A 25,558-nucleotide genomic window follows, 5' to 3' on the forward strand; every position below is an offset into this window, starting at 1 on the left:
AGACAGTGATATAGCCAAGAATCCAATCAGGGTGTTTCCAAGGAGCTTGACTGCAGGAGTTTAGGAAACACATCCAGATTTAAGGAAAAGTCAGGCTCCCCTGCAGTTTCTTGTGCAGTTGGCTTCTCTTACTATTGTTTCAGTTACTGCTGATTATTATGATCGGAAAACACTACATGGACTATTTCAGAAATAGATAACTTTTTAAAAATGGCAAGTCAGTCTATGTGGCATGAATCCTTTTGGGAAACGAACAATCCCTTTGTCTGGTGTACCCTGCTTGTATATGTTACCCACCTGGCTGTGACTGGCATTTCAGTTATCAGGTGGGCTCATGGTTCAACCGAGCTTATATTCAAGGACCCTTAAGCAGTAGCTTAAAGCACTTGACCAAGCCCACAACATTCACCTGGCCTTATCACCTCACACAGGCATCGTGTCAGTTCACGTCACCACAAGAGGCTTGAGTACCATCATAAGGTGTTACTGGATCATATTTGCTGCAATAAATTTAATTAGAGTATAATTTTTAGTTGTTCATTTTGTACTTACGGATTAATTGTTAATCCCACTCTGAGCTTAACTTACAAAGTAAACTTTATGCTAGGTATCTATATGAAGGGAAAAGTTGGGTTAGCTCGGGTTTGTTACCTGCAGTTTACTCATCTGTCTATGGCCTTAGATTGACTGGGGTGAGCGTGTTCTAGAAACGTTTAGAGTCAAAGATGGTAGTGATCTCTGATACCAGTGAACATTCACTCATGGCTGCCTGGTCTGCTGTTTCATTGCAAACCCCCAGCTTGCTAAAAATATGTCTTTCTGGTTAAACTTTAATGTCCTCCCTAGTTCCAGAACATAGGTCACTGTATTTTGGTTGTAATTACAGAAAGGACCTTGTTGTTGTTCTTTGAAGGTGTTTTGAGGTTCTGACATGGCGAGCTGGTCCTGAGTAGAGCAGCATCCTGAGGGTAACATCTGTAGCAGAAGGTCTTTGCATCAAGGGGGTTGACGCTTGTGGATTCTTGCTCTGAAGAAATGAATCCCATCAGATATTTCTTTTTTTTTCCAGTATGAACTTTGGAAAATAGCTGAGATGTTGAATATTTTCTCTCTGAGGGAACCCTTGATGTCACTAGATTTCTTTCAAATATTGTTGTACTTGCTACTTCATTTCTGTGAAGGTGTCAGTGAGTGAGCACCTCCCTTTTCAACTAGTTTTAACCTCAATTAAGGACTCTGTTCAAGAGTTGGGTGGCCTGAAATGTCTCCAAGACATTTGGTGTTTGGTTTATGTTGTTAGGTTTAGATGTCAGTTAGGACAACCTGGTAGAGGAAACCCTTCAGACCCTCTAGGGGGTTGACCAGTTGTTTCAAATTCAGTTTTACTTTTTTTTTAGTGATTTAGTATTGACATGTCTCCAAGTTAGACAGTTGACTCCACAGAGTAAACCACAAAGGCTTTCTCTGTGCAGTGTCTGCTGAGCGTGCGTTGACTGTTATGGGATTGGTACAGGAAGAGCGTATAAAGAAATTGGCTTCAAGGATTGGTGTCTGTTGCTGATGTGACAAGCTGCCACCATTTTGGTGGCCCAGCACAGTGGACAGTCATCCTCTTACAGTTCTGAGGTTAGAGGTCTGCAGTGGATCTCTCTGGGCTGAAGTCAAGGTCTTAGCAGGGGTTGTAGAAATCCTGCTTTTCTTTGCCTTCTTGTTCAGGAAGCCACATGTATTCTTTCTCTGGTGGCCCGCATCCCATCTTTCAAATCTTTCTCCTTCTGGATCTCTGTATTTGTTTCTCCCCATCTCCTTTACTGTCCTGCTGTCATGTTGTGTTCTGACCCCCGTGCTTCATCATTATAAGGACATGGTGACAATGACTCATTTGGATAACCCAGAGCATTCTTCCTCCCCCAGTTTGCTTATTGCAATAGCTCCCTCTGTCCTGTAGTCCCAGGTCCCAGAGGTTAGGACATGGGCATCTTTATTCTTTCATTTCAACCCCACCACACATTAAGTAGAATAATTTTATTTCTTTTGGGGGTCTTTTTTTTTTTTTTTTTTAGTTTATTTCATTTAATTATCTTTGGATATCCCAGAAACATGCTTTCTGTTCTGCTGTTTTGATAAAAATGTGTTGATAAACATTAGGCACTTGAACACATGAAGTTGTGAAATTTTAGCTGATGGAAGAGGAGTTTAAATCTTATCAGTTGTCACCTCTGCCTGTCAGACTGTGCTTGTCACAACTCAATGACAAGTGCCACTCTTAACGGTGAGTTCCATCCCACTTGTTGCATCGTTAGTCATTTTAACAAGTGCCAGGGATATGTGCGTGTGAACAAACATGTCTGTCCACAGGCACAGAAACACGTGCATAAAGTATGTATACACACATACAGACACACACACACAGATACTAATATGTGCACACATATACACATACTCATGTGCACATTATACATGTATACATATGATCATGTGGACACACACACACACACACATATATATATATATACATATGTATGCACATATACACATCCCCACATTTATGTACCCAAACACATACAAACACGCTCCAGAGTGTGTGTTTGGGCAGCCATACTTTCTGGACTTTCATGTCCAGAAGCTGGTGCTCGTGCTTCTGAGTCTTTGCCCAGTCTGCTACTATCCATCCTTGCATCTCCACTGGGAAGGTTCAGCTTGGGGCTGAGAGAACCATGAGAACCACCTGCTCTTGGCTTAGTCTCCTCCCTCTTCTCAAATCCTCCGCCCATCACCACCAGCCAATTCAAATGCCCACAGGTCACAGGATGTTTCAGGACATGGGTGGGGACTTGGGCTTTCTGATTGCCTGTAGATAGAAAGGGGCTCTAGCTGTAACTAGCCCCCCCCCCCAATCTTACAGGAAGTTTATAGACGTACTCTAGCCATGCCAACCCCTTCATCTCACATGATGATTGTTGCTGACCTTGACTCATATTTACTCTCATTGCTAATTGTTATGTTGCTGCCTTCCTGCTTGTGTGAGTCAGTGGAAGAGAGGATTAAAGTAGTATGAGGGATCAACAGAAGTCCCAGTACAGCATTTAATCATTTAAACTATTGACATAAAGTGCATCCCTTGCCTCACAAAGAGTAAGTTTATTCTTAAGCCGGACATGAATGACTTGGTCTAGTAACATGGATTCAGGGAACCCCAAGGAATATGTTCCTACAAGGAAATGGTTTCATAAAGAGGTTTAGTCACGGAACACCTGTTTGTAAGGCGCTTTTTTCAGGTACATTGGTGGAACCAGCAGGAGGAGGGTTTCATCAGAGTGGGGAGTCTGCTGGCGTCTCAGTTGCTATCTGAGGACGTTCTTTGGTTGGGGTTGGTGGAAGCTAGTGGTCTGCCAAGTTAATATAATTACAAAAGGCATCACCTTGAGAATCACCTTGAGGGTGGTAGTTCAGACATGAGCAGTGAGTTAAGAGACCTTAAAGATAACCCACACTTTCCAAGTCACCACATTTAATGAATCTAGCCAAATATCTAGTAGAGGCATAACATTTTCTCTCTCCTTGGAAACTTCAGTTCGCACGAGTGTAAAACTTAACCAGCTCAGAAGTGGGCTATGTTGGATGTACCCAGATGCCTGGGATCCATTACAGATGGGAAGTGTGGGGAGCACAGCCTATGGCTTTGACCAGGGAGCATTCTTATTGTGGAAAGACAGGGCAGCTTTCATCTCAGTGTGGAGACAGACTTGTGTGGGTCTTCTACTTAATCCAAAAACGTGTAATTGATGGGATTTTGTATCTCAGGCTTCAATAATTTGGCATCCCCATTGGCAATTGTTTTTACCTTTTTGTTCACAGCCCTGGTACTTGAGGGTTTTGAATATAAACATTAAAATGAAGAAAGTATTTTAAATGTACACATTTTTTATTTACAGCTGCAGCCGAAGGAAAAGGCAGAAGTGGGGAAGACTTTTTTCAAAAGGTGAGTGGCATTTTACTCTTACTTGGCTTGGGGCATGGATGGGAAATAGCCTTCACCAAAGACTCCAAGCTGACTTCTCATACCCAGATCAACACAGGTCTGTCCTTTTCATCTGCTCTTGGCATGCTTCAGGTCCTTCCTTCCAAGCCATGACTGGCTTAGAGGTCGGTCGATGGGCATTTCTTAGGCTGTCCCTCTTTCTGGTGAAAGGGACATGGGTTGGGGTCTGTAACCAGTACAAGGTGGCTCTTGAGACCTGCTTGCTCAAGATTGGCTACTGTGCCCATCCCGTGCCTGCTGTCCCCTGAATGTTTTCAGGAGGCCAGTTGGGCCAACCATGCACATAGCAAGGGGAAACATGGTGAGGACCAGTTGAAAGGATGATGATGAGAGACTGGGATGCTGGCTGATGAATCTGAGTTCTCCCTCTCAGGAAGTCTTTCATGTGGGAGGAGGCCTTTTCTTTTGAGAAGATGGACTGGTGTCCACAGTTCTCTTCCTTTTTCTCCTTGTCCTACTGCACCCATACCCTTGTGTTTGGATTCAGAGAGCATGTCCAGACAGGCAGCCATGGCAGAGGAAGTTGGGACTATGGGTGAGGTTAAGTGATACTGGAGAGGGCAATTGGAGAGTCTTCATTCTCTTGTCTTCCATGCAGTCCACTTTTGGTGGCAATGGGTGTGTGTTTGTGTGTGTGTGTGTGTGTGGTGTCAAATTCATCATTTGTCTGTTTCCATCTAAGAGTTTTAAAAGCAGACTTCCTTATACCTAGGGCTCAAATTGTTTCTTCACTTTGAAAGTATTTATTTACGTGTCATAGGCTGCATGCTAGAGAGACCAAAATCATCCAGACAAGTGTGCTACCTTGGTAGACTACATAGTACCTGGTGACATATCCACACGAATTCACAGCAAGAGCGGGTATGCAAGAGCACTCTAGGCAAAGAGCCAGAACTGTGAACAGTCTCTGTGCTCAGACACTTAGGGTTCCTTGTGTTAGGTGAGGTGCATGATCCCATATCATAAAGAGTATTCCTCGGTCAGGGAGATCTTTCCTAAATGGTGTTCAAGTTTGGGAGGAGGTGGCTCAATCAGCAAAGCACTTGCAAAGATGATCATGAGGAACAGAGTCCCATTCCCGGAACCCAAGTGAAAACAAACAAACAAACAAACAAACAAAACAACCATGGTGGTGGGTGCTTTTCATGCCAGATCCTGAGAAGTAAAGCTACACAGACCCATGGGGCTCACTGGCAATCCAGAATCACCTAATTGTTGAGTACCAGCCCTGTGAGAGACCCTGTCTCCAAGGAGGTGGATGAGGATGAAAGCTAAGGTTGTGTTTGGGCTTTCACCTGTATGTGTGCATATGTACACCCCCACACAAGAATACCCATTTCACGAACACACGTAAATGCATGGAAAGAGGGGTTTAAATCTAAACACCTGAGGATGAGGTGCTGTCAAACAGTATAGGCCACTGGTCTGATACCCCTGCTTTGAGCTTCCACAGCAGAGCCCTGAAAACTGTTGAGGCTCTTGTGCCTCCAGTGACCCTGGTTCATGTCCGGATTATACTCAGCTCCTGAGTAGTGAGATGGGACAGGCTGGCTAGGAGGGGTGGGACCAGTGAAGCTAGAGGCCAGAGACTCCTAGCCAGCCACAGTTACAGATTTGCCTCTAGCTGGCAGCAGTAGTCTAGACAGATGCTGTTTGGGGGATGAGAGGGAGTGTGGTGAGGGTGAGCGTTCTACATTATCACTCTTCATCTTACAGAGAGATGGGAAGGGCTTTTAGACCCCTTCAATTCGGACACATTAAAAGCCAAATGAAAACAGCCCACACTGTCCTACAGGACTTTCATTCTGAGAAGATTTGCTAATATTTATCACTCTCTGTGGGTGTGTAAATATAGATCACATCAGCGTAAATGGAAACACATGTCTAAATCCAGGAACACATGTGCTCCCCAGGCTCTGACTTGGAAGTGCAGAGGCTGCGCTTGTCTTTTGGTGAAAAAGGTCTGCAGGTTTGTAGTGGGAGGGACTAGCATCCCCAAAGCCTTCGAAAGCTCATGCTGGAAAACTCGATAAGTGGCCAAGATCTGTGTTACAGGAAAGGACATGTCAGTGTTTGGACCAGACAGAAACAGAACTGTGGTCCTTCTGCCGTGAAATGAGGCAAGGAGGAACTGTCACCTTACCACACACACTCTGGTTTCCCACAGTGACACATGGATGCTTCTTAGCATTTGTTTGTTTGAGATTTCAGGGTCTTGCTGTGTAGCCCAGGCTGGACTTAGAGTTCTTCTGTCTCAGCATCACTGCTGGGATTACAGGTGCAAGTCGGGATACCTGGTGTTCAGTGTGTGTCTGTGAAGGGGTGCTTTCTCTCTTCTAACTGCTGGAATGTCTTTCACTTTTGGGGGTGTGTGTGCCAAAGAAAAGTTTAAATCCCTCTTTCTGAGAATCAAGTTCAATCTGTCTGGTTTTTCTTCTTCATCATGACTCTTCCTAAAGAAGGTGGATGGGAGACTGGTCTGGATCCTCCCCCATGGTCCTCAAATGGACCCCATCTGCACCCCAACCTTGCATAGCTAGACTCTAGACCTGAGAGAAAACACGCCCTTCACGGGGGATGGGGCTCCCTATGTGTGCTCCTATTCCAAATGATATATTCTATTGTTTTCTAATTTGAAAAAGGTAAAAAGAGAATAATTTAGCATATTTCAGTGGGTATGATTGTGTTGATACGGCTTTTGCATAGATTTCCCTGACACATAGGCAAAGTGGGGCTGCACCTTCATGGATGTCCTCTCCTGACCTTTCACAGTGGCAAGCCTTAGCTGCTCTCCATGTGGCCCTCATGCTCCAAAACAAGTACAATCTGGGGGACTCCTCCACATGACAAAGTTCAGCTGCCACCTTGGCTGCCTCTGGAGCACAGCTTCTGTGCGCTGACCCTGAGGAAACACTTCCTACAAGATTTCACCCCAGTGTTGCTGGTCTCTTGTTAATCACAGCTGAGTCTTCAGCCCCAGCTGAACAGAACCATGTGTTCTTAATTCCAAATGTCAAACATCCTGGATCGTCCTTGCTTCCCTCTGAAGCCTCACAGGCCAGGGCTCCATTGTCTGCTTTTCTCTCAACATTTCTAAGCTCCCATAGAACACCTCACCACCAAACATTGAATACCCGATGACTTTTCTAACTCAAGATTCCAAAGTCATCCTACAATCTTCCCCAAAATATGGTCAAGTCTGGTTATCCTGGTGCCAGTTTCTGTTTTGGTTAGGGTTACTATGGTGCTGTGATCAAACACCGTGGCTAAAGGCAACCTAAATAGAAAAATATTTATTTTGCTTGCATTTCTATATCCCAGTTCATTACCGATGGCAGTCAAGGCAGGAACTTAGACAGGGCAGGAACTTGGAGGCAGGAGCTGATACAGAGGCCATGGAGGAGTGCTGCTTACTGGCTTGCTCACCATGGTTTGTTTAGCCTGCTTTCTTATAGCATCCAGGACCATCTGCCTGGGGATGAGACACCACCTTCAGTGGGTTGGGCCTCCCACATCAGTCACTAAGAGAATATAGCCTTGATTAAAGCCTGATCTTAAGGAGGCAATTTCCCAGTTCAGGTTTCCTTTACTCAGATGACTAAAACTTGTGTCAAGTTGATATAAAACTAGCCACCGCATACCCTGTTTTCTGTGGTCACATTTTAACTTACTGCTTCTGTAGTGGCCCTGTTTCTGCATAGGATCCCAGGGGTGTAGCATTCTGGAGGGAAAAGTTAAAAAACTCTTCAACTTTTAATGGAGGCAATGATTCTGCAGAAAATTTTCACCATCACAGAGAAATTGACCAAAATAGTAAATGTTTATTAAATTTGTATTTTCATTTTGTCATATTACTGACTTATTTCAATTGCCCGTCATTTATTCTTTTTTTTCTATTGTCATCACTGCAAGTTGTTTCTAAATTGTCGAGAATAAAAATATAATCAGTGTGAAAAGGGGAAAGAATTGACTGGTGATCTCATCCATGTGTTATGTTGGAAGAGAACTGAAGATGTGCTTACTCTTTATCTTTTTACACACATATGCGATTTTCAGTATTTTCTGGGTAACAGGGATATAAATTAAACTATTTGCATTAGATGCTTGTGTGTGTGTGTATGTGTGTGTGCTTGTGTGTACTTGCACATACGTAAGAGAGGCTCGTTTTACAAAGTTCCTTAGCAGTTATATCTTTTATTTTTTTTGGCTCTGTCCATTCTTTACAAAGGAGGGAGTGGCCCAGTTTATCAGTGTCCTCTCTAGTTCCTTTTCCACACCTAACAGCAACTTTCATCTCAACACATGGAAGTGATCTTCCAGGTTGTTTTTTTTTTTTTCTTTGTGGTTTTTTTTTTCTCCCCTGGGGCCGTTGTTCATGGCTTACTCATTGTCTATCCTGTTTCCTTTTCATCTCTTTCCCCCGCTCTTGTGAAAATGATCCTAATCAGACCTTTCTTGGCAGGGAAATCTGTTACCATATATAAGGTGGGGAAGGGTGCAGTGCTGTATTCCCAGCGGGACTCACCAAAGCCAAAGGCTGTTAGGTATTTGTGTCCTGATGGCTAATGAAGATGAAGTCCACTTAGCCATCTTCGTGGCCTTTGATGGGAGCATCAGGACTCCCTCTATACTGGGCTATCCACAGAATCCCCCCAAAGCATACACCACATTATTTAAATGAAGGATTATTTTATATTTGTAATCCCATATTGTATGTTTCTTTTTGAAGTTGACCAGTAAATCGTGCCTGGCCACAAGGGCTAACGGCATAACTAACTTGAAAGAGATACTCTTTGGTGGCTAATAATAATATATATAGATCACCCCAAAACTCACTCTTTAGGCAAAAAGATTGCTCTTGGCTTTTTTTTTTTAAACTGGAAAGTTAGGCAGTGTAGACTTCTAAGGGAAAATTTGCTTCAAGGAAAGCCTGGTCCCCTATAGCCCAGAATGGATAGGTCAGTTGTTTTAGACAGGACACCCTTAGTCTTTGTTTGGAAGGGTAGTAGAGTGGGAAAGTTCATGCTGTGTCCTCCACTGGCCATTCTTCTATATGGTGGCTCATATTCCTCTGGTTCTGTCTCATTATTAAAAGTATATTCAGTTAGCTGCTGCTTATAGAGGCACATTTTCAAATGCTGAGTCTTTGTGCTTAAATGTAGGGTTTTTTAAGATTTTTTTTTTTATTTTTAAATATGTGTGTGAGTGTGTCTGCGTATGGCAGTTTGCACACATAGTTGAGTGCAGTACCGTGTAGAATCCAGAAGAGGGCATCAGATCCCCTGGAGCTGGAGATTGTGAGCTGCCAGCCATGGGTACTAGGAACTGAACTGGGGTTCCCTAGGTGAATACTGCAGCAGGTATTCTAAACTGCTGTGCGATCTCTCTAGCTCTTGTTAATACTGTTCTCTCTCTCTCTCTCTCTCTCTCTCTCTCTCTCTCTCTCTCTCTCTCTTTCTGTGTGTGTGTGTCTCCAACACACAGAGAAGTCAGTACAGTATGTACTTCCGTTTTCCTTAATAATGGTTCAGGGGAGCATTTTATGACTTTATACTTCTCTAAGTAATTTGACCCTTGAATTAAATGATTGAGTATCCATATTTGTCTGATGTCAAATATGTAGCAGTTGTGGCTTTCCTAAACTGGCTCTTTTTACAGTTTAAATATTTTTATTTGGATGTAAATGCTTTCCTGAAAAAGAGTGGTCCTGGGCATTTTAGTGGTGGAGAAAGGAATTGGCCATGTTTCCTTTTAATTTTTTTTTTCCCCAACTTTACCCCTCTTTCCCCCTTCCCACCCCTCACTGGTAAAATGAGAATTGTCTAGAAACTTATGAGTGTGCCTTCCTTCCCTTTGCATTGACTGAAGACTTTTGTCATCCTAGGTGACCACCAGTCACCCAGAGTTTCTGTTGTTTGTTGTCACCATGATGACAGACAGGGAATGAGGGCATTGAGCAAGAGGTGAAGCTGTGGACAGGTGCAATGGAGAGGCCCCTGTGTTTCCTTTTGGCTTGCTTTCTTGAGTTTCCCACTAGTTGTTGTTTTGGAAGAAGATGAAAAACTGTATTCCCATGAGCCTAGTTACGTTAGAGTCACTGGGGGAACCTTAATCTCCCGTGAAGAATAAGAGAGCATGAAGCTGTTGGGCACTTGGTGTTTCTGTGTGTAAGTTGATCTTCTGTGGTGGCGGGTGCTGTTGGGGGAGGCTGTGGTGTGGCCTGCTACTCAGCTCTAGAGGTCTGGAGAGGACAAGCTCTCTTTGGTTCTAGCCAGCTCTTGAGAGGGCGGTATTAGCAAACTTGAGATAGTGATGTTTCTTGGGGCTTCATGGGAATATGGATATGTGTTTCTTCCTGTCTGAGTTCTTCTCCATGTTATCCTTTTCATCTCCTGGTGATAAGACCTGTCCCCATGTGAGCAGGGAATTTCAAAGCCCTCCTGTTTGATGGGTCTCTGGAGAACACTAGAGGCAAATATGGCTTCCAAAAAGCTTGAGTCTGAGGGATGAGGCCCTTAGCAGGAGGCATTGGAGAGAGAGAGAGAGAGAGCAAGAGAGAGCTGCTTCAGAGCAGAACACTGTATACCACTCATAGACACTATGCCTTCCTTAGAAGCATTGGCAATGGAGGGAAAGGGGTTCCCATATGGCTCCCATCCTCCAGCAGCATACTCAAGAGAAGTGGCTTGTAAGTGTCATGGGTAGGGTAGGAGTGCAAAATTGGGGAAATGAAGGGCGCAATCTTTTTTCTACTCTTGAGACTTCAAGGCCTCTCCCTGAGGTGCTTGTGTTGAGTAGGATTTTGATTTTCAGAGAGTGCCTTCTTTAGAAGTGTAGTTGGTATGCTGAGTGTATGGGGGGTGGGGAGGGGGAAGAAAGGCCTGTGGATGAACTTCTGGGGAGGGTGTAGATAGGGTTATGGCATCTTCTAGACCGACAGCCCCATACTCTCTAAAGGGGGCTCTGTGGAAAGACATCTTTGGCAAAAGAACCAATGGGTGCATTTGTCAAGGCAGGGTAAGGGGCAAAAATGCCCCTTCCTGCTTGCTTCTTCCTTCCTTCCTTCCTTCCTTCCTTCCTTCCTTCCTTCCTTCCTTCCTTCCTTCCTTCCTTCCTCCTTTCTTCCTTTCAGAAAATGGGTTAAACTTTATAAACTAATTTCTTGTGAGCTAATAATGTTTTCTAGTTCTTCACTGGAAAGTCATAAAGGTTAGTGCAAGGATTTGAATCCACAAAAGCCAATCTGACCCACACATTGTTTCCTCAGAGACAATAAAGAACTGAAAACAGTCACAAATGCTGTTGTGGTGGCTCATCTCTGTTACCCCCACACCTGGTTGGCTAAGGCAGGAGGATTGCTGTGAATTTCAGGCTAGCCTGGGTTATAGAGTGAGCACTAGGCTAACCTGACTTCACTGTCAGAACTTGTCAAAAAAAAAAAAAAAAAAAAAGACAAAACCACAAACCAAATAAAAAAAAATCCTCAAAATGCCCAGGTACTTGGCAATAGAGTTTGCTTTGCTGATGGTTGTTGGAGTTTGAGCCCCAGGAATGCAGGCCTGCTGGGAAGATGCTCTGCCCTAACTCTTTTATTAGCTTGGGGTTAGGAACATGTAAATACTACGACTTTCCTGAGTAACCATCGCAGTCTCAGCAAAGATCATTTTTAATGAGGTTTTTACAACGTGAGTTCTCAGCTATTGTGATACCTTTATTATATTTTGGATCATAAAATCGCCAAGTTCAGGGATTATGGCTATAAAATAAATAGTTACCACATTTAACCAAGTTCTGATCCTTGTGTGATATGTCACTTAAAAATGTATTTTCATGGGGGAAAAAGTTGAAAGTTTTGGCTGTCACAGTTTATTTTTGGCCCTGTCTTATGGAAAGGAAGCAAAAACTTTATGAGAAATGGATACAAATGACTCAGATTAGTCAAGGCGTGGGAAAACGGGTTCTGTTTGTAACAATTAAGGAATTATTGGCTATCAGTTTAGCATACATTACCATTAACATTAAACCAGCAGTGTGATGATAAATGTGTATGAGGGGGCAAAGCCGGGAGGGTCTGAGGCCCAGCAGCCTGTCGAGGGAGGGACAGATCTTGCAGCTGCATGGTTGACTGGAATTCATGCTGCTGCTTTCTCCATTTCTTCGATCCCAGTGTTAAAAATTGGAGGGAACGCGAAAGTCCAAAGCAGTGTCCGTGACTTTCTACATGCCTGCTTGTGGGATTTTCACCTGCATATGTGCCAACGGAAGGTTCTGGTTTAGTTGTCCTGGGAGGGAGGCAGGGATGGGCACTGATTCTTTAAAAGGTGGTCAGGTGACTTGAAGCCACTGAGACAGAGTGTGGGTAATGGCAGAGGCAGATTTTGCACTCATGCTGATCGCTAGTGCTGATAACAGTGGTTTTGTAGTCATGTGCACAGTTAATTATCTCTAACTACATAACTTATTTATTGTCCCGTGTCATTTACACACAGCTTAGAACTTCGTGTTCTGCTTCATTTTCATTTTTCTTAAAATTCAGCGTTCCCAGGCTGGAGAGATAGCTTCATGGGTAAAACACGTGCCTTGAAGGCTGAGGACTGGAGAGTTCACGTGCCTAGAATGCACGGAAGGGGCAGGCGTGTCGCCTGTTTGTAAGCCCATCACTGGGGAGGCAGAGACAGGAGTTCCCAGGAGTAATCTACACAGACAGAGCAGTTGACCAGAGAACTCTGGGTTCAACTGGGAGACCCCCCCATACAAGTATCTGCAGTAATTATAAGTGGAGGGCAATTGAGGAAAACACAGATATCAACTTTGGACCTCCACGTGTGCTCTCACACCCATGAGCACACATGCACACGTGTACTCACTCTGTACATGCGCACACAGAAATTTTATGTTGTGTGGTATGATTTTTCAGGAGGGCATATTGTGAAGCATCAGTTTTTTATGGAGTCAAAACTTACCGCGTGAGTAAAAAATTTATCACGGAGAAGTCTTAAAAGCCTCGTACAGTTGAAAAAGTTCTTTCCTTAAAAAAAAAAGTTTCTTTGACTTGAGTTATTTAGGCATCGGCATTTTTTAGTCATTTGTTATGGGAGCGTGATGCTATGTAGCACGTCCCGGTATTATTTTATTAAGTAAATTTTGTTCTTGTGAAGAACTGGAGCCTGCAGCATTCGGCAGTCAGTGAGTTGTTTGGAAACTCTTGTCTTTGGCTGGTTGGAGTCTGTGTCACTGTGGGACTTCGTGATGCGCCTCCTGAACGCTGGAATGGGGTGAGAGTCAGCCGCTTTACAGTGTACACGGCTTCTTCCTCAAGGTACAGACTGTAACACTTAATAGCCACCCTCAGACTTTATTCAATTGTTTCTTCAGCAGAATTTGGCATCAACCTGTCCTTGGAAGTCCGATTTCTTCCTCTTTACACAACCCTAGTTCCTGTTGCTCCTTGGGCCAGTGTCCAAGCTGTACTTCTCCACTCTGTTGGCAATAGAACAACCAACAAGCCGAGCCATAAATGCTCCTTCTGGAGTCTTTTTGTTATCTTACTTGTCAGCAGGTCCTCTGCCTGGTTGCTAGCTCACAGTCAGCTGCCATGGAAGATTCCGAGCCGAGCTAGCTTATGCCAGCATTCTCTCTTTCTTTTATTTTTTTGCACTGTATGTTGTTTTTCTCCGTCAGTCTGTTTCGGTTTCATGACCGTTAATTTTCTTACACTCCTCAGTTCTTTGGAGTTAATACAATCCATCTAGTTTCTGAACTCTTGAGCGACTGGGGACCTAGCACGTTGCTCTGTGTATCTGATTAGGACCGAGGGACTTTTTTCATATTTTGTTGTGGGACCTTGGTATATTCCCACATTACTGGAAAGATGGGAAACACAGGACCATTGGGACTAAAGCCATTTGTCCAAGTTGTGAGCAGATGGCTGCTGTGTGACCCTTCTGCCTGAAGCTTTCACAGTTCATTCTTATCTCCCCCAAATCCACATGTTCTTTCAAGGAGAAGGCAATCTCACATCTATCTTTTTATTAATTGGAATACAAGGTACTTAAAGGATCACTGCTTACATTCCTGAGTCCCCTCCTAGCGCATACACAAAGATGCTGCAGGTTTCTTGAGAAGCTGTGGTAGAAGTCAGGGATGATCTGAATGCTCCCGAGACAGTGATGGCACATTGAGATAGGAGCCCCAAGCTCTGGCCTTCAGCACTAAGGCAGCCAGTGGCTACACCGTGTAGGATAGGCCACTCAGGAGCCGGGTGTCAGCTCTCTTGCAGGGAAAGAGGTGATTTCTCACAGAACTGTTAGCAGAATGACTTGACACGGTATGTTCAGGCCGGGTTTCTGAGCAGAAGAGCAGTGTAACAAGCCTATGTGGAGGTTTGTTTGACGGAAGACCCCTCCTCTTAGAGCCCGCAGCTCTGAAAGATGGAGGAACAATCGCACACCTGCCAGCATCATGGGGTGAGGCCTTCCTCTGAAGGCAAGTGCGGTTCTAGAATACTGATGGCAACTTGTCTCCACGTAGACTGAGTGGTTGCGTCTCGTGTCTGGAGATCCTTTTCTTCTGTCTTATTTGTTGATTCGATTTTTAAAATTCATTTTTCCTTTGCAATACTGGGGATTGGACCCAGGACCTTGCGTGAGCCAGCATGGGCTCTGCTGTTGGGTAATACCCTGGAGCCAATTTGTTTTCATGTAGATGTTTCTATATCTTATGTTTTAGAGGTAAACAGGTTTTTATTACCTATAGATACCCTTTTTCTTTTGCAGTTCTCTTTCACCGTTTTTCTCCCACCCCCTTCTCACCTCCCCTTTCTCATGTTAGTGATACAGTAAACTGACGTGTAGAAAGGTAGTTGGTCACCTTTAGAGCCATGCTCTGTTAATTCTATATCATGAAGTAAGAGATCTCCGGGGACAGAAAGGTTGTGGCCTGATTGTGATGGATTGAAGGTACCAGGACAAATTTGAGATTCATTTTTAATGCAAAAATAGCTATGTTTTGCTCGGCAGAATGGGCTATACAAGTGACTTGTGCCAGGGGTGGTCATTTATCTCTGTGGCTCGGGGAGTCTTTTGTATATCAGCCATAGTATCCGTGACTCCAGTTCCTGTGTGTGGTGTCCACTTTCCGTGAACACCCCACGTGCAGGCTGTAGCTCTGGAGCCCTTTGCACTGGTAAGGAGAGGCATCCAGGGGTGGTTCAGGAACTTGTGGGACCTACTGGGGTGGGTGTTGGCGCCGTGACAACCAACACTGTGCAGGGTCGTTGTTAGTATTGAGTAAGGGTATTCCTGTTAGACTTGAGAAGGACTAAGTGTGAGTGGAGTTGGGGGTCAGCGTGGGTACCAGTGATGTCACAGACAGTGCCAGCCTGGTGGGACAGGGGCATCAAGTAAGTGCCATGGTGGTCCAAGAAAGCTGCTTAAACAGTGGAACAAAGGCGACTTGGGGACTTCGGGGGAGGTATGCATGAAGATAAAGAGGCAGATATAAAAGATGAGGGTAAAGAATCTTTGTAACACATCATAAAGGAAGAGGAATAGCAGGGGGGAATGAGGGGTGACCGCTGTTTCTTATAGAAGACTGCAGGCATGGAACAGCTACTGGAGAGCAATTTTGGAGGACAAAGAAGAATTGTGTTTAAAATGTTGACTTTGAAGTTGAGGTAGGGGTGTTAGAGACAATATTCAAGGGGTTAACATGGGGCTGGAAATAGCATCTTACCAAGAGTGAACGGATAATCCAGGAGCAGTGGAGGGCATACAGAGATGGACTTTTTTTTTTTTTTTTTCTTAGTCATGTCTTTAATCTTACAGAAATTATCAAATGCACTTTCAGGTAAGTAATGGTGAGAACTTTCAAAAGGCCAATTGAAAAACAATGGCTAAATTTAGGCTGTCCTCAGTGATAGGGTGCTTGCCCTGTAGGCATGAGGCCCTAAATTCAATCTCTTTGAAAGGAGAAAGGAAGGAGGGAGCTGGGATGGCAGGTGGGAGAGAGAGATGGGGTGGGGAATAAGGGAGGTAGTTGTTTATTCTTTGCAAACCTTGAATCTGAGTTGATATCATTAAAGTCACAGTTAAAGGGCAAAAGCTTCATTTATTTGGCTCTTTGTTCCCCTTCTATCCAGCTCCCTGTCTCATGTTCCCCCATCTTTCAGCTTCCCTTCCCTCTTCCAGTCTGGGTATCTCTGAGATACCGATTATGTCTCATTGTGGATAGCTACAACATGAGCTACTCAGAGTTCACAGATTAGAACACCCCCTATTCCAGAGAGCCTGTGTGTCAGAGAGCAGCAAGGTCTGGGGCTTGTGGCACAGGGAGATGAGTGAGAGGTCCCAGCCTCTCCCCATGCCAAGGGAGCCATAGCTTATTGTCCTGAAAAGTGCACAGGTTGGAGAGCTGAGAGGAGGGGCAGCCCAGCAATAGGGCTCCTTCTTACATGCTGCTCTGGATTCGTCAATGTCAGCAAGGGCTCCAGGTCTGCAGTGCTCTGGAATCCTTCTCTTCTTTCCCTCTTTCTTGTCTTCTTCCCTATTCAGTTGACAAATACACAGATTTATGGTATTCAGCATGATGCTTTGATTGATATTTGTAGACACTGAGATATGGCTAAATGAAGCTAGTTGATACTTCCTGTTTTGTGACAGAACACGTAAGGTGTACTCTTGGCAATCTTTAAGACATGGAAAATTAACTGGGGTGTCCCCACCATGCACGGTGGGTCTTAGCGTATCTCTTCCGTTTAACTAAAATGATATGTTAGAGCTGGAGATGTGCTCCGTTGGCAGGGGGCTAACCCAGCATGCCTAAAGTTCCAGCTTCAATTCCTAGCACCATGTAAACTGGGCAGAGCAGTGCACACATGCAGTCCCAGCCCTCAGGAGGCAAAGGCAAGGGAATTAAGAGTTCAAGGCCGTCCTCATCTACTTAGCATGTTTAAGGCCACCCTGGATTACATAAGACCCCATCTCAAAACAAATTCTATCGGTTTGGTGTGAGAGCCATCCGTTCTTTTAAGTTTTGGGTTGAAGGTTCAGCTCACTGGGTATTTGCTTCATGTGAGAGGTACATAGTTCTGTGTTTTCCAAGGCTTTGATTTTTCCTTGAACGCCTCAGGGAGTGGGGTCACAAGAATTTTGATGGTGGATGCCTGCCACCAAAATTAAATCCAGTTAATCTTCTTGAACATGATACTGAGAAACACAGGCTGATCTAGCAGGGGCCTTCCTTTTAGCCCCATACCTCGCACCCAGCTCTTGGCTAAGTGAGATATCGATGGGAATAGCTAATTTTCATAAAAAAACAAGCCAGAGTGATATTGTATTCCCTTTTCTGTTGGAAGCAATGTCTGGTGAACTAAGCAGCCTACATAGCTCACAAAGGATTGAGTTGAAGAAAGATCCGAGCCTGCCTTGTACTTGTTGCTCTGGTTTTTTATCCAGTGTTGATGCCTGTGTGGTGACACTGTGACATAGTTATCCTTCCTCTGTCCGAGACAGCATTCACTTCGGATGAGTTGACTCTTTCAATACTAAATGGTACTGGTTGTGTAAAAAGAAGCTAATATTATTATTATATATATTATATATTAATATTATATTATTATTATTATTATTATAGAATGCTTGTCCCAAAATGTTTGCCTACAGACAAGCTACCATGGAATAATCAGCCATCTGTAGTTTTCAAAGAAGGCTGCAGTTTAGCTTCTTCATAGACGAACGTGTTACGAGTAATATTAGAATCCCAAGAAATGCTTTCCTTTATTACTGAGGATCTTCACACACACACACACACACACACACACACACGAGCATCTGTTGCATCGTAGCCTGCTTTATTGTAGCCATGGAATAAAAAGGGACTCAGTAGTGTTGGAAAAATGAGTGAAGGAAATGATAAACTTATACATTAAAAATTCCAAGTTAGAGGAGATGGCTTAGTAGGTAAGACAGCTATACGCAAGCCTGGGAGCCTGAGTTTGGGTTCCCAGCATCTGTGTAGAAAATCCAGGAGTGCTGGTGCATGCCTGAAGCCCCGGAACTGAAGGGGGGAAGGGCTGAGAGAGGTGGAACCCTGAAAATCATTGGGCAGCCAGTTTTAGTGAGAGACTCTGTCCCCAAATATAAACAAACAAACAAACAAATAAGGTAAAGAGCAACTGAGGATGACACGGGGCACAGATCTCTGACCTCCACACATGCGCTATGGGCAAGTGTGTACTGGTTGGACCTTGAGCATGAACAATTCCACCACAGATTCTAACATTGTGGCATGAATGGAAATTTGACTGTAGGATATAGACAAAATCTACAAAAATTTGCAAACAGAGTACTCTCCTACTTCAGCACCATTTAGAGAGAAATAGGCGTGGGCTTTTTCGATGGATGACCACATCAATGGAGAGGGGATCTTTAATTAGGTTTTTAGAAATAATTTGGAGGGAAGTGTAACTTTTCTTTACTTTGAATACATGGAAAGCTTAGGTATTTGTTTCAGTTTTAGAAAGAAGGCCTTTGCCTTCTAACGTAGACCAAAACATTTAAGAAGCATTACCCATTAAGAATATAATTACATTTTCTCTTAATTGCCTTACTTGGAATTGTACAGGTCTTCTGAACAACAAATGCACTACTTACAGCTGAGCCTTGGAGGGAAGAGCAAGGCATCTCCTTTGGTGTTCTCTTCCATCAACTGTCATGTCAAGGCCATCCGTAGATAAGTTATTTTTATAGAGTACCCACAGATGGGGAGGGATTTATTCCAACCCAAACAGTCCGATCCCCGGGAAATGATGTGGCGAAACTGTCTGCTGATGGCTGCTATTCATCATCTGCCCATTGGATGTGCTCTGTTTGTCTTGGGCCACTCACTACTCGGTTGAGGGAGCTGCTGCCCTTTCTTCTTGATGGGGATTGTTGTAGGCATTGATGCAGATGCTGCCCTTCCAAGGGTCAGAGGATGCCGTGGCACCCACCCTCGACCTTGACTCTTCTTCCTGCGGTGGAGTTTGTCTCAGGAGTCTGAGAGGAGGAGGGAGAGCCTGCATGCCTCGGGCTACTCAAGGACTGACTCACTCCATTGTAGGGATCCAGCGAAGCTGTCACTGAGCTTTTAGGAAACCATATCCACCCTCTCTAAAGATGGATGAGCTGACTGTGTGCTCAGCCTCGTGCTTCTGTAGAGGAGAGTTCCTTCAAGGGCCTTGATAATAAAATTATAGCCAAGTACACATAGGGAAAACATCATCACTTTAATCAGTTTTAAGTAGACAGTCTAAGAGCACGAAGTGTTCCACTTAAGGGGCTCTTGCTATCCACAAGCCACCCACCCACATCTACTCTGATATTTAGACAGCTGTATGTGTACAGGGTCAGACTTAAAATTGAGCCTAGACACAAAACTACTTAGCCGAAAAGGCAAATTGTGAGGTTGTAGGGGGCATCACAAATTTGTGCTAACACGGAAGTAGCCAGGGTTCTGAGATACAGGCCTTGGCCAGTAAACAAATCCCTGTTCTAAAGGTGTTGCTCAGAAATGCTAGTTACCTGGTGCTACAACCTGCTAAGTAGGTCTCTGCTCTGTAAGGGGTGAGCTGGGCTCTGGGATCCAAGCTTCTTAGCCCTGAGGTGTGGAGGCTTCAGGGGTCAAGAGCTGGATTCTGTTCTGTGTAGATCCCGGCCCATCTTCCCTGTAGTGTTTATTTAGTCCATGTGTGCTGTGTCCTAGGACATAAAACAATGACGCTGGTCAGGGAGAGGAGGAGGTCACAGAGATGATTTTGAGGCTGGCTTTCTTCCTGGAATGCTGTGGAACTTTTCCTGTAACAAGTTCCTGGTGACTTGAGGACATCTGCACACTTTGTGTTCAGACTCTAAGTGGTTCAGGGAAGCCACTTAGCCAACCGACTAGGCCTGACCACACAAGCCTTTATTATGGAGGTCACCCAAGCCCCAGGTGCTCCGGAAACATGGGCCACTCCTCCTTATCTTTCTTACACCTTCATGCCTACAAGTGTCATTTACTAATGTGTGGGTCAACCAGTTGTCCCTTCCTAGATCCCGGTGAATAAAGTTTTGTGATTTTTGCCCCTTGAAGCTAACCAGATAAAAGCTGAACTTCTCACTGTCAACAGGGGCATTGAAGTCTCTGCTGTTGGTTTGGCCTCCAAAGGTTTTGTGACATTTCACAGACAAGTTGGGATGTGAATCTTGAAGGGAGGGATGGTACTCTTGATCACATGGCTCCAGCGTGCATCCTAGAGAGCCTGGCTGTGGGAAGTGATTGTGTAATCAGTCTGGTGCTCTCGTTTGATTGCAGTACTCCTTGCTGTCTTTTCCCTTCATTTCTCATTTTGCCAAGCATCCTGGATATTTCCTGAAACAGTTCCCTGTACAGTTGTCAATCACCACCAGACCCTCAGAGGCGTCTTCAATTACAATCAAATCTGAGCTAGGCGAGGCTGAATTGAACTGCGTGATTCTGGCATTCACAGTGTGGATTCTGAATGGCAGAAATGAGAGTTTCATACTACGTTCATCCTATCCCTTCTTCCAGAAAGGGATTGAAGATGGTTTAGCAATCAAAATCTAGAAACCCAGACTGAAAAATTAAGTGCAAGAGAAAGGGACAGCTGGACATATCCCAAGGTGAGAGACAGAAAGTTTGAATGAAGAACCCAAGCTTCCCCTGTGGACAGAGCTGAAGAGGAAACATACAAGACTCCCAGGTTCAGAATGTGGAAAATGGACCAGTGGCTCTGGAAGACCACAGGCATGACTGCTGAACAAGCTTTGGACAGGCTTTTGTACCTTCCTCAAGGAGAGGCAGGGGTGCGTGCAGGCACCCCACCAACCTAGGCGCGTCTCTGACTCTTTGGGTTGCCCCCCCTTTTTTTTCTTTTTCCATTGAATCATATGTCTAAGACAAGGTCTTTATGCCACTTAAATTAGCCTCAAACTTGCTATGTATCCAAAGGTGACCTTGAACTTCATATTTTCTTGCTTCCACCTTTTAAGTACTAGGATGGCGGGTACTGGGTCATCACACCCAGGTTACACAGTGCTACAGATCCAGCCCAGGGCTTCATGCATACTGAATGAGTGCTGTACCAGCTGAGCTACATTCCCCCAGCCCACAACTTTTGTTCTGTTTAAGTGTAGGATGTAATATGTTTGTTGCTTCCTATGTGCTAATTTAACTGAAAATAATTCTACAAGAGCCAGAAATGAATTTATTCAGGACAAGCCTTAACACAATCGGGAGACAACCCGCATGGATGCTATTTCTCAAAGCACGCTAGGTTTTTATCTGGCCCGTGTTATTGATGTTATTATTACTGATAGTTCTAGCATCATCAACACTTACAGCACTTACTTGCATTCTTTCCCAGGTCAGGCATTATACCAAGCCATCCTTAATCCTCATGTAAGCTCTGAAGCTTTGTGCTTATTTTAAAGGAGGGGAAAAGACTCACGCTACTTGTCACCACCCATCCAGGACCATGGGACCACTAGAACCTGGCACTGGCTGCTGCCCGAGAGCAAGATGCAGTTGTATAAGAGAGATAGTTCAGCTCTTGGAGTCAAATCCTAACAACAGTCCGCTCTTTCTCATATTACCTTGGGCAGCGTGCAGTGCGCAGACCCTCCTACTCCCAGGCCTCGGGGCCTCTGGTTTTCGTTAAAGACACGTGTGTTTCAGGCAAGCTGTGTTTGAGGCATCTCACAGCTTGTACTTCTCAAGATTCTGGGGAGGTTGTCTGTCCAGGCCACCTGAGTGTGATTGAAACAACTAGATAAGAGCAGTATTTTTCCTGCTGTGACTTTTAGATGTTCTTAGCCTTTGAAACTGTAATTGAATTGAACTTGTTAATGTTGTTTGGAAGGCCAGCCTTCTGACAAGAAAATGGAGTTTTCTTATGCTTAAAGACATTTGAAACCCAAGAGCACGTCTCCCGTGTCCTCCCAGAGTAGAAATTTAAGTTAAAAGCAATTGTGTGGACTATGATTTATGCTGCTGTACCATTTAGCATATGTTCAAAGCATTAATATGGCTCTACATATGCTTTAAGTCAGAGACAAAATTATTTTTGAAGATTTATTTTATTTCCAGTCCTCTGTTTTTGTGTGTGGGTATGTGCACACGAATGCACGTGCCTGCAGAGGCCAGAAGAGGGTGCCTGATCTATTTGCGTTGGAGTTACAGGCAGTTGTGAGCCACCCCGCATGCTGGGGACCAAACTTAAGGTCTTCTGTAAGATTCACTTTTAACTGCCAGGCCACCTCTCCAGCCCATGCAAAATTATTTTTAGATATCAATTATTTTTCTTTTTTTGTTTTTAAATTTATTTTTTTAAAGTAGATATACAAAGGTAAGGGGTTTTACTGTGATGTTTTCATATATGTGTGTATAAATGTATGCAGTGATTTTTACTGCCCAATCCCCCATTCTCTTCAAATAGTACTCCCTTCTGCTTCCATGACATAGAGAGCACAATAATTTTCTCTTGCTTTCCTCCCCTCTCACTTTAGATTTCCTTTCCCCTCTCATAATACCCTTTCTACTTTCATGCCATACATATATGTATTTAAATTTAAATAAGAGAAACCAGATGCTATAAGAGAATAAATAGGCCTGGAAATGATTATATTAAGGGAAGTAAATATCAATTCTTAACAGTGAGAATTCTCCCGAGTATCGTGAGGTTTATGTTCTGCAGAGTCACACTGGTATCTGGACAGAAAATTCGTTCTCCTCTCTGGAACCAATAAGCCTCTTGCTCTTAGCTTCAGCCACTACGCCTCCCTCCACAAAAGGGAAGCTATCCGCAGGCTTTCTTCTCTGGGAGGGGAAGACGCGCACTTCGAACCTTACTGTCTCATTGGCAGGTATTTATTTTTCCAGGATGACTGAACGTGCTTTCAAAAATTGCCAGTAGTTGCTAGGCAGACTTCAACAAACACTGAGGCCATTGCCGGCTTCCAGCCTGGTGGTTTCTCAATTTAAGCAGTTTTGCGACCCCTGGCTTGAGATGCAGTGAGGCCTAGTTCTGTTGGAACCTGGAACAGCTATCCTGCTGGTATTCCGAGGCAGTTTTGAAGTTGAGGTTAGTCCCCCCCCTGCCCCCTAGGAGGACAGTTGACTGACTTTAAGCAAGGGCACGCTGTCATTGTTCAAGAATTCTGGCCAGTTCCCTTGGCCCTCTCAAAGGTGACATGAAACTGTCTAAAGTAAACAGCTCCCTGAGCCAGACAGGCTCTGTTTCCATGGCCTGCCCTCCAGGGATCATTGGCCTGTTCTGTTAAGCATTCCCTCCTTATATCTTCCTCTTTTGCCTGGCAAGGTGGAAAAAAAAAAAAGCCCTTAGACACCCAGATGCAGTCAATGTTTGCTACAGTGAGTTTTATAGCTGAATCTGGAGCAATGCTTAAAATACCCGGGGGGGGGGCAACGACACATTTTTCGGGAGTAGCGATTAGACATAAGAATGGTGTATCTAGAAGTCTGCCCTTTGCCACCGTTGGTTTCTGGGTTCGTTTGTTTTGCTTTCGCTGCCTCCAAGGTAACTTATCCAGGGAACAGTGCCGTGACATTTATTAGCATCCGACAAACGCAAGCTACTTCTGAAGGCTGACTGTTTAAAAGACAGCACCTCGCATTTGTTAGTCATGCTGAGGGCAGCCCACGTAATGGACAGCGCCTGCTGCCCATTTTCCCCAAGAGGTAACAGGAGTGTGAGTGATAATATCACCTCCCAGGAGTTTCCGTGTGTGTGAGTTGATGCTCTCAGTACTCACGTGTGGAGGAAGTCGTTGGGCATGTCCTGCTCTATCATCTGCTGCCTTGTCCCTAACTTAAACCTTGAGCTAGGCTGGCTTCTAACAAAGCCCCACTCACCTTCCAGTTTCTGCTACCCACAGTTCTGGGTTATAGGTGTGCATGGCCATGCCTCCTCCTCCCTCTTCCCATCCTCCCACTTTTCTTTTCCATTGGCTTTTCCTTTGGTAGGTGCTGGAGACCGAAATTCATTTTGTCACGTTTGCACAGAACGTGCTTTGATCCAAGAAGCCATCTACTCAGCCATAAGCGTACTCTCGATCTAGGTTAAAATTCTCCGCAGGACGGTCCCAGAATTTGCTCTGTAGTGTTTCCCCCTGAGGCACGATTCTCATAGCTCCTTGTGTAATAATTCAGGGTCTTGTAGCTGGCGTTCCTTATCTGTTTGCGTAGTCATTGCATAGAAACGAGACTTTGACAGTGACTGTTGAGACAGACTACCTCTGTGTGAACTCATGTTGTCCTTCACTCCTTTTATTTACTCTGGTGCGTCTGGAGCATTTTGATCAAGGATAGTACTATCTAGGCATTCTTGCCATGTGGACCTTCTCAGGAGTCACAGCAAGAGTGACAAAAGCAGCTGGGAGGTTGCCATACAGGAAGTGACATGCGACATAAATTGCTGTAGTTGGGTGACTCTCAAAGCTTTCTCTTGCACACTCCTGGATATTTTTTTTTTTTGCTTGTTTATTTTTTTATTTTTCCAGATGGGGTTTCTCCATGTAGCCCTGGCTGTCCTAGAACTCACTCTGTAGATCAGGCTGGCCTTGAACTCAGAGATTTACCTGCTGGAATTAAAGGCACCCACCACCACATCTGGCTGTCAGGCTTGCTTTTTAATGGAAGACCACAGTATGTTTGAAGGACTTGTATGCTGGTTTCAAAACAAATACCCCCTCCTTCTTTTAATGTTTATGGTCATGGGATGAGGGGAAGAATGCAGGAAAAGTAGGTAAGAATAAAGGGCAGAGAAATCATATACCCTCTGGAGCCATCTTTCTCATTGCCTTCCTGAGATCCTTGTGTGCACATGGACACATTGTTAAGTCATTTGCATTTAAACTAGGGTATGCTCTGTTTGTTTTCCTTTTTGGTCACCCTTTCTTTCGTCTAGATACTTTTCTGTGTCAGGATAGGATGTAAAGGGCTATCCTTCGCTCTCAGAAGGGTTACTCATGGGGAATTAAGGAAGGCTTCTCTGCCTGTGTGGCCCTCACCCTTTGGTACCTGTGTCCTCAAGGGAAAGAGGTAAAATTTGCAAGCGAGCAGTCAGCTGTGGTTCTCTGTAGCTCCCGCTGGGCCTGACTTTGACCAGAATTCCATAGAAGAGCTGGTATTCCTGCTGTGACCTATGTGGCCTACAATTTTTTTATTTTATTTAAGTGTTGTAAACTGTAATAAGCTGCCTTTGGTGATATTTTCCAGAACCCTCCACCTTACCCCACCATTGTAGAATGCTGTTATTTTCTCAACCCGATCTAGCATTCTCATACCTTATTCTAATTAGAAAAGATTTTCAGAAAAACAAAACAAAACAAAACATGATGCACACAACTGTACTGAAAGAGACAAGCTGGGCATTATAACTCATACATGTAATTCTAGGTTTTTGGAGGAAGAGACAAGAATATTGTCAGGCTGAGATACATAAGGAATTCTGGGCCA

At 44.3% G+C, this 25,558-nt stretch overlaps 1 protein-coding gene across 5 annotated transcripts in view; it reads left to right on the forward strand.

The window, feature by feature from the left end:
• Positions 1–25,558, forward strand: part of Bicc1 (BicC family RNA binding protein 1) — a 224,220-nt gene that overhangs the window by 75,449 nt on the left and 123,213 nt on the right. For all 5 annotated transcript variants that reach the window (XM_021649788.2, XM_021649790.2, XM_021649792.2 and 2 more), the window contains exon 2: positions 3,936–3,982. In XM_021649788.2, the coding sequence (XP_021505463.1) occupies positions 3,936–3,982 (47 nt within the window). The remainder of the gene's footprint in view (positions 1–3,935; positions 3,983–25,558) is intronic.

Source organism: Meriones unguiculatus, chromosome 16 (assembly GCF_030254825.1).
Source record: "Meriones unguiculatus strain TT.TT164.6M chromosome 16, Bangor_MerUng_6.1, whole genome shotgun sequence".
Taxonomy (NCBI): domain Eukaryota; kingdom Metazoa; phylum Chordata; class Mammalia; order Rodentia; family Muridae; genus Meriones; species Meriones unguiculatus.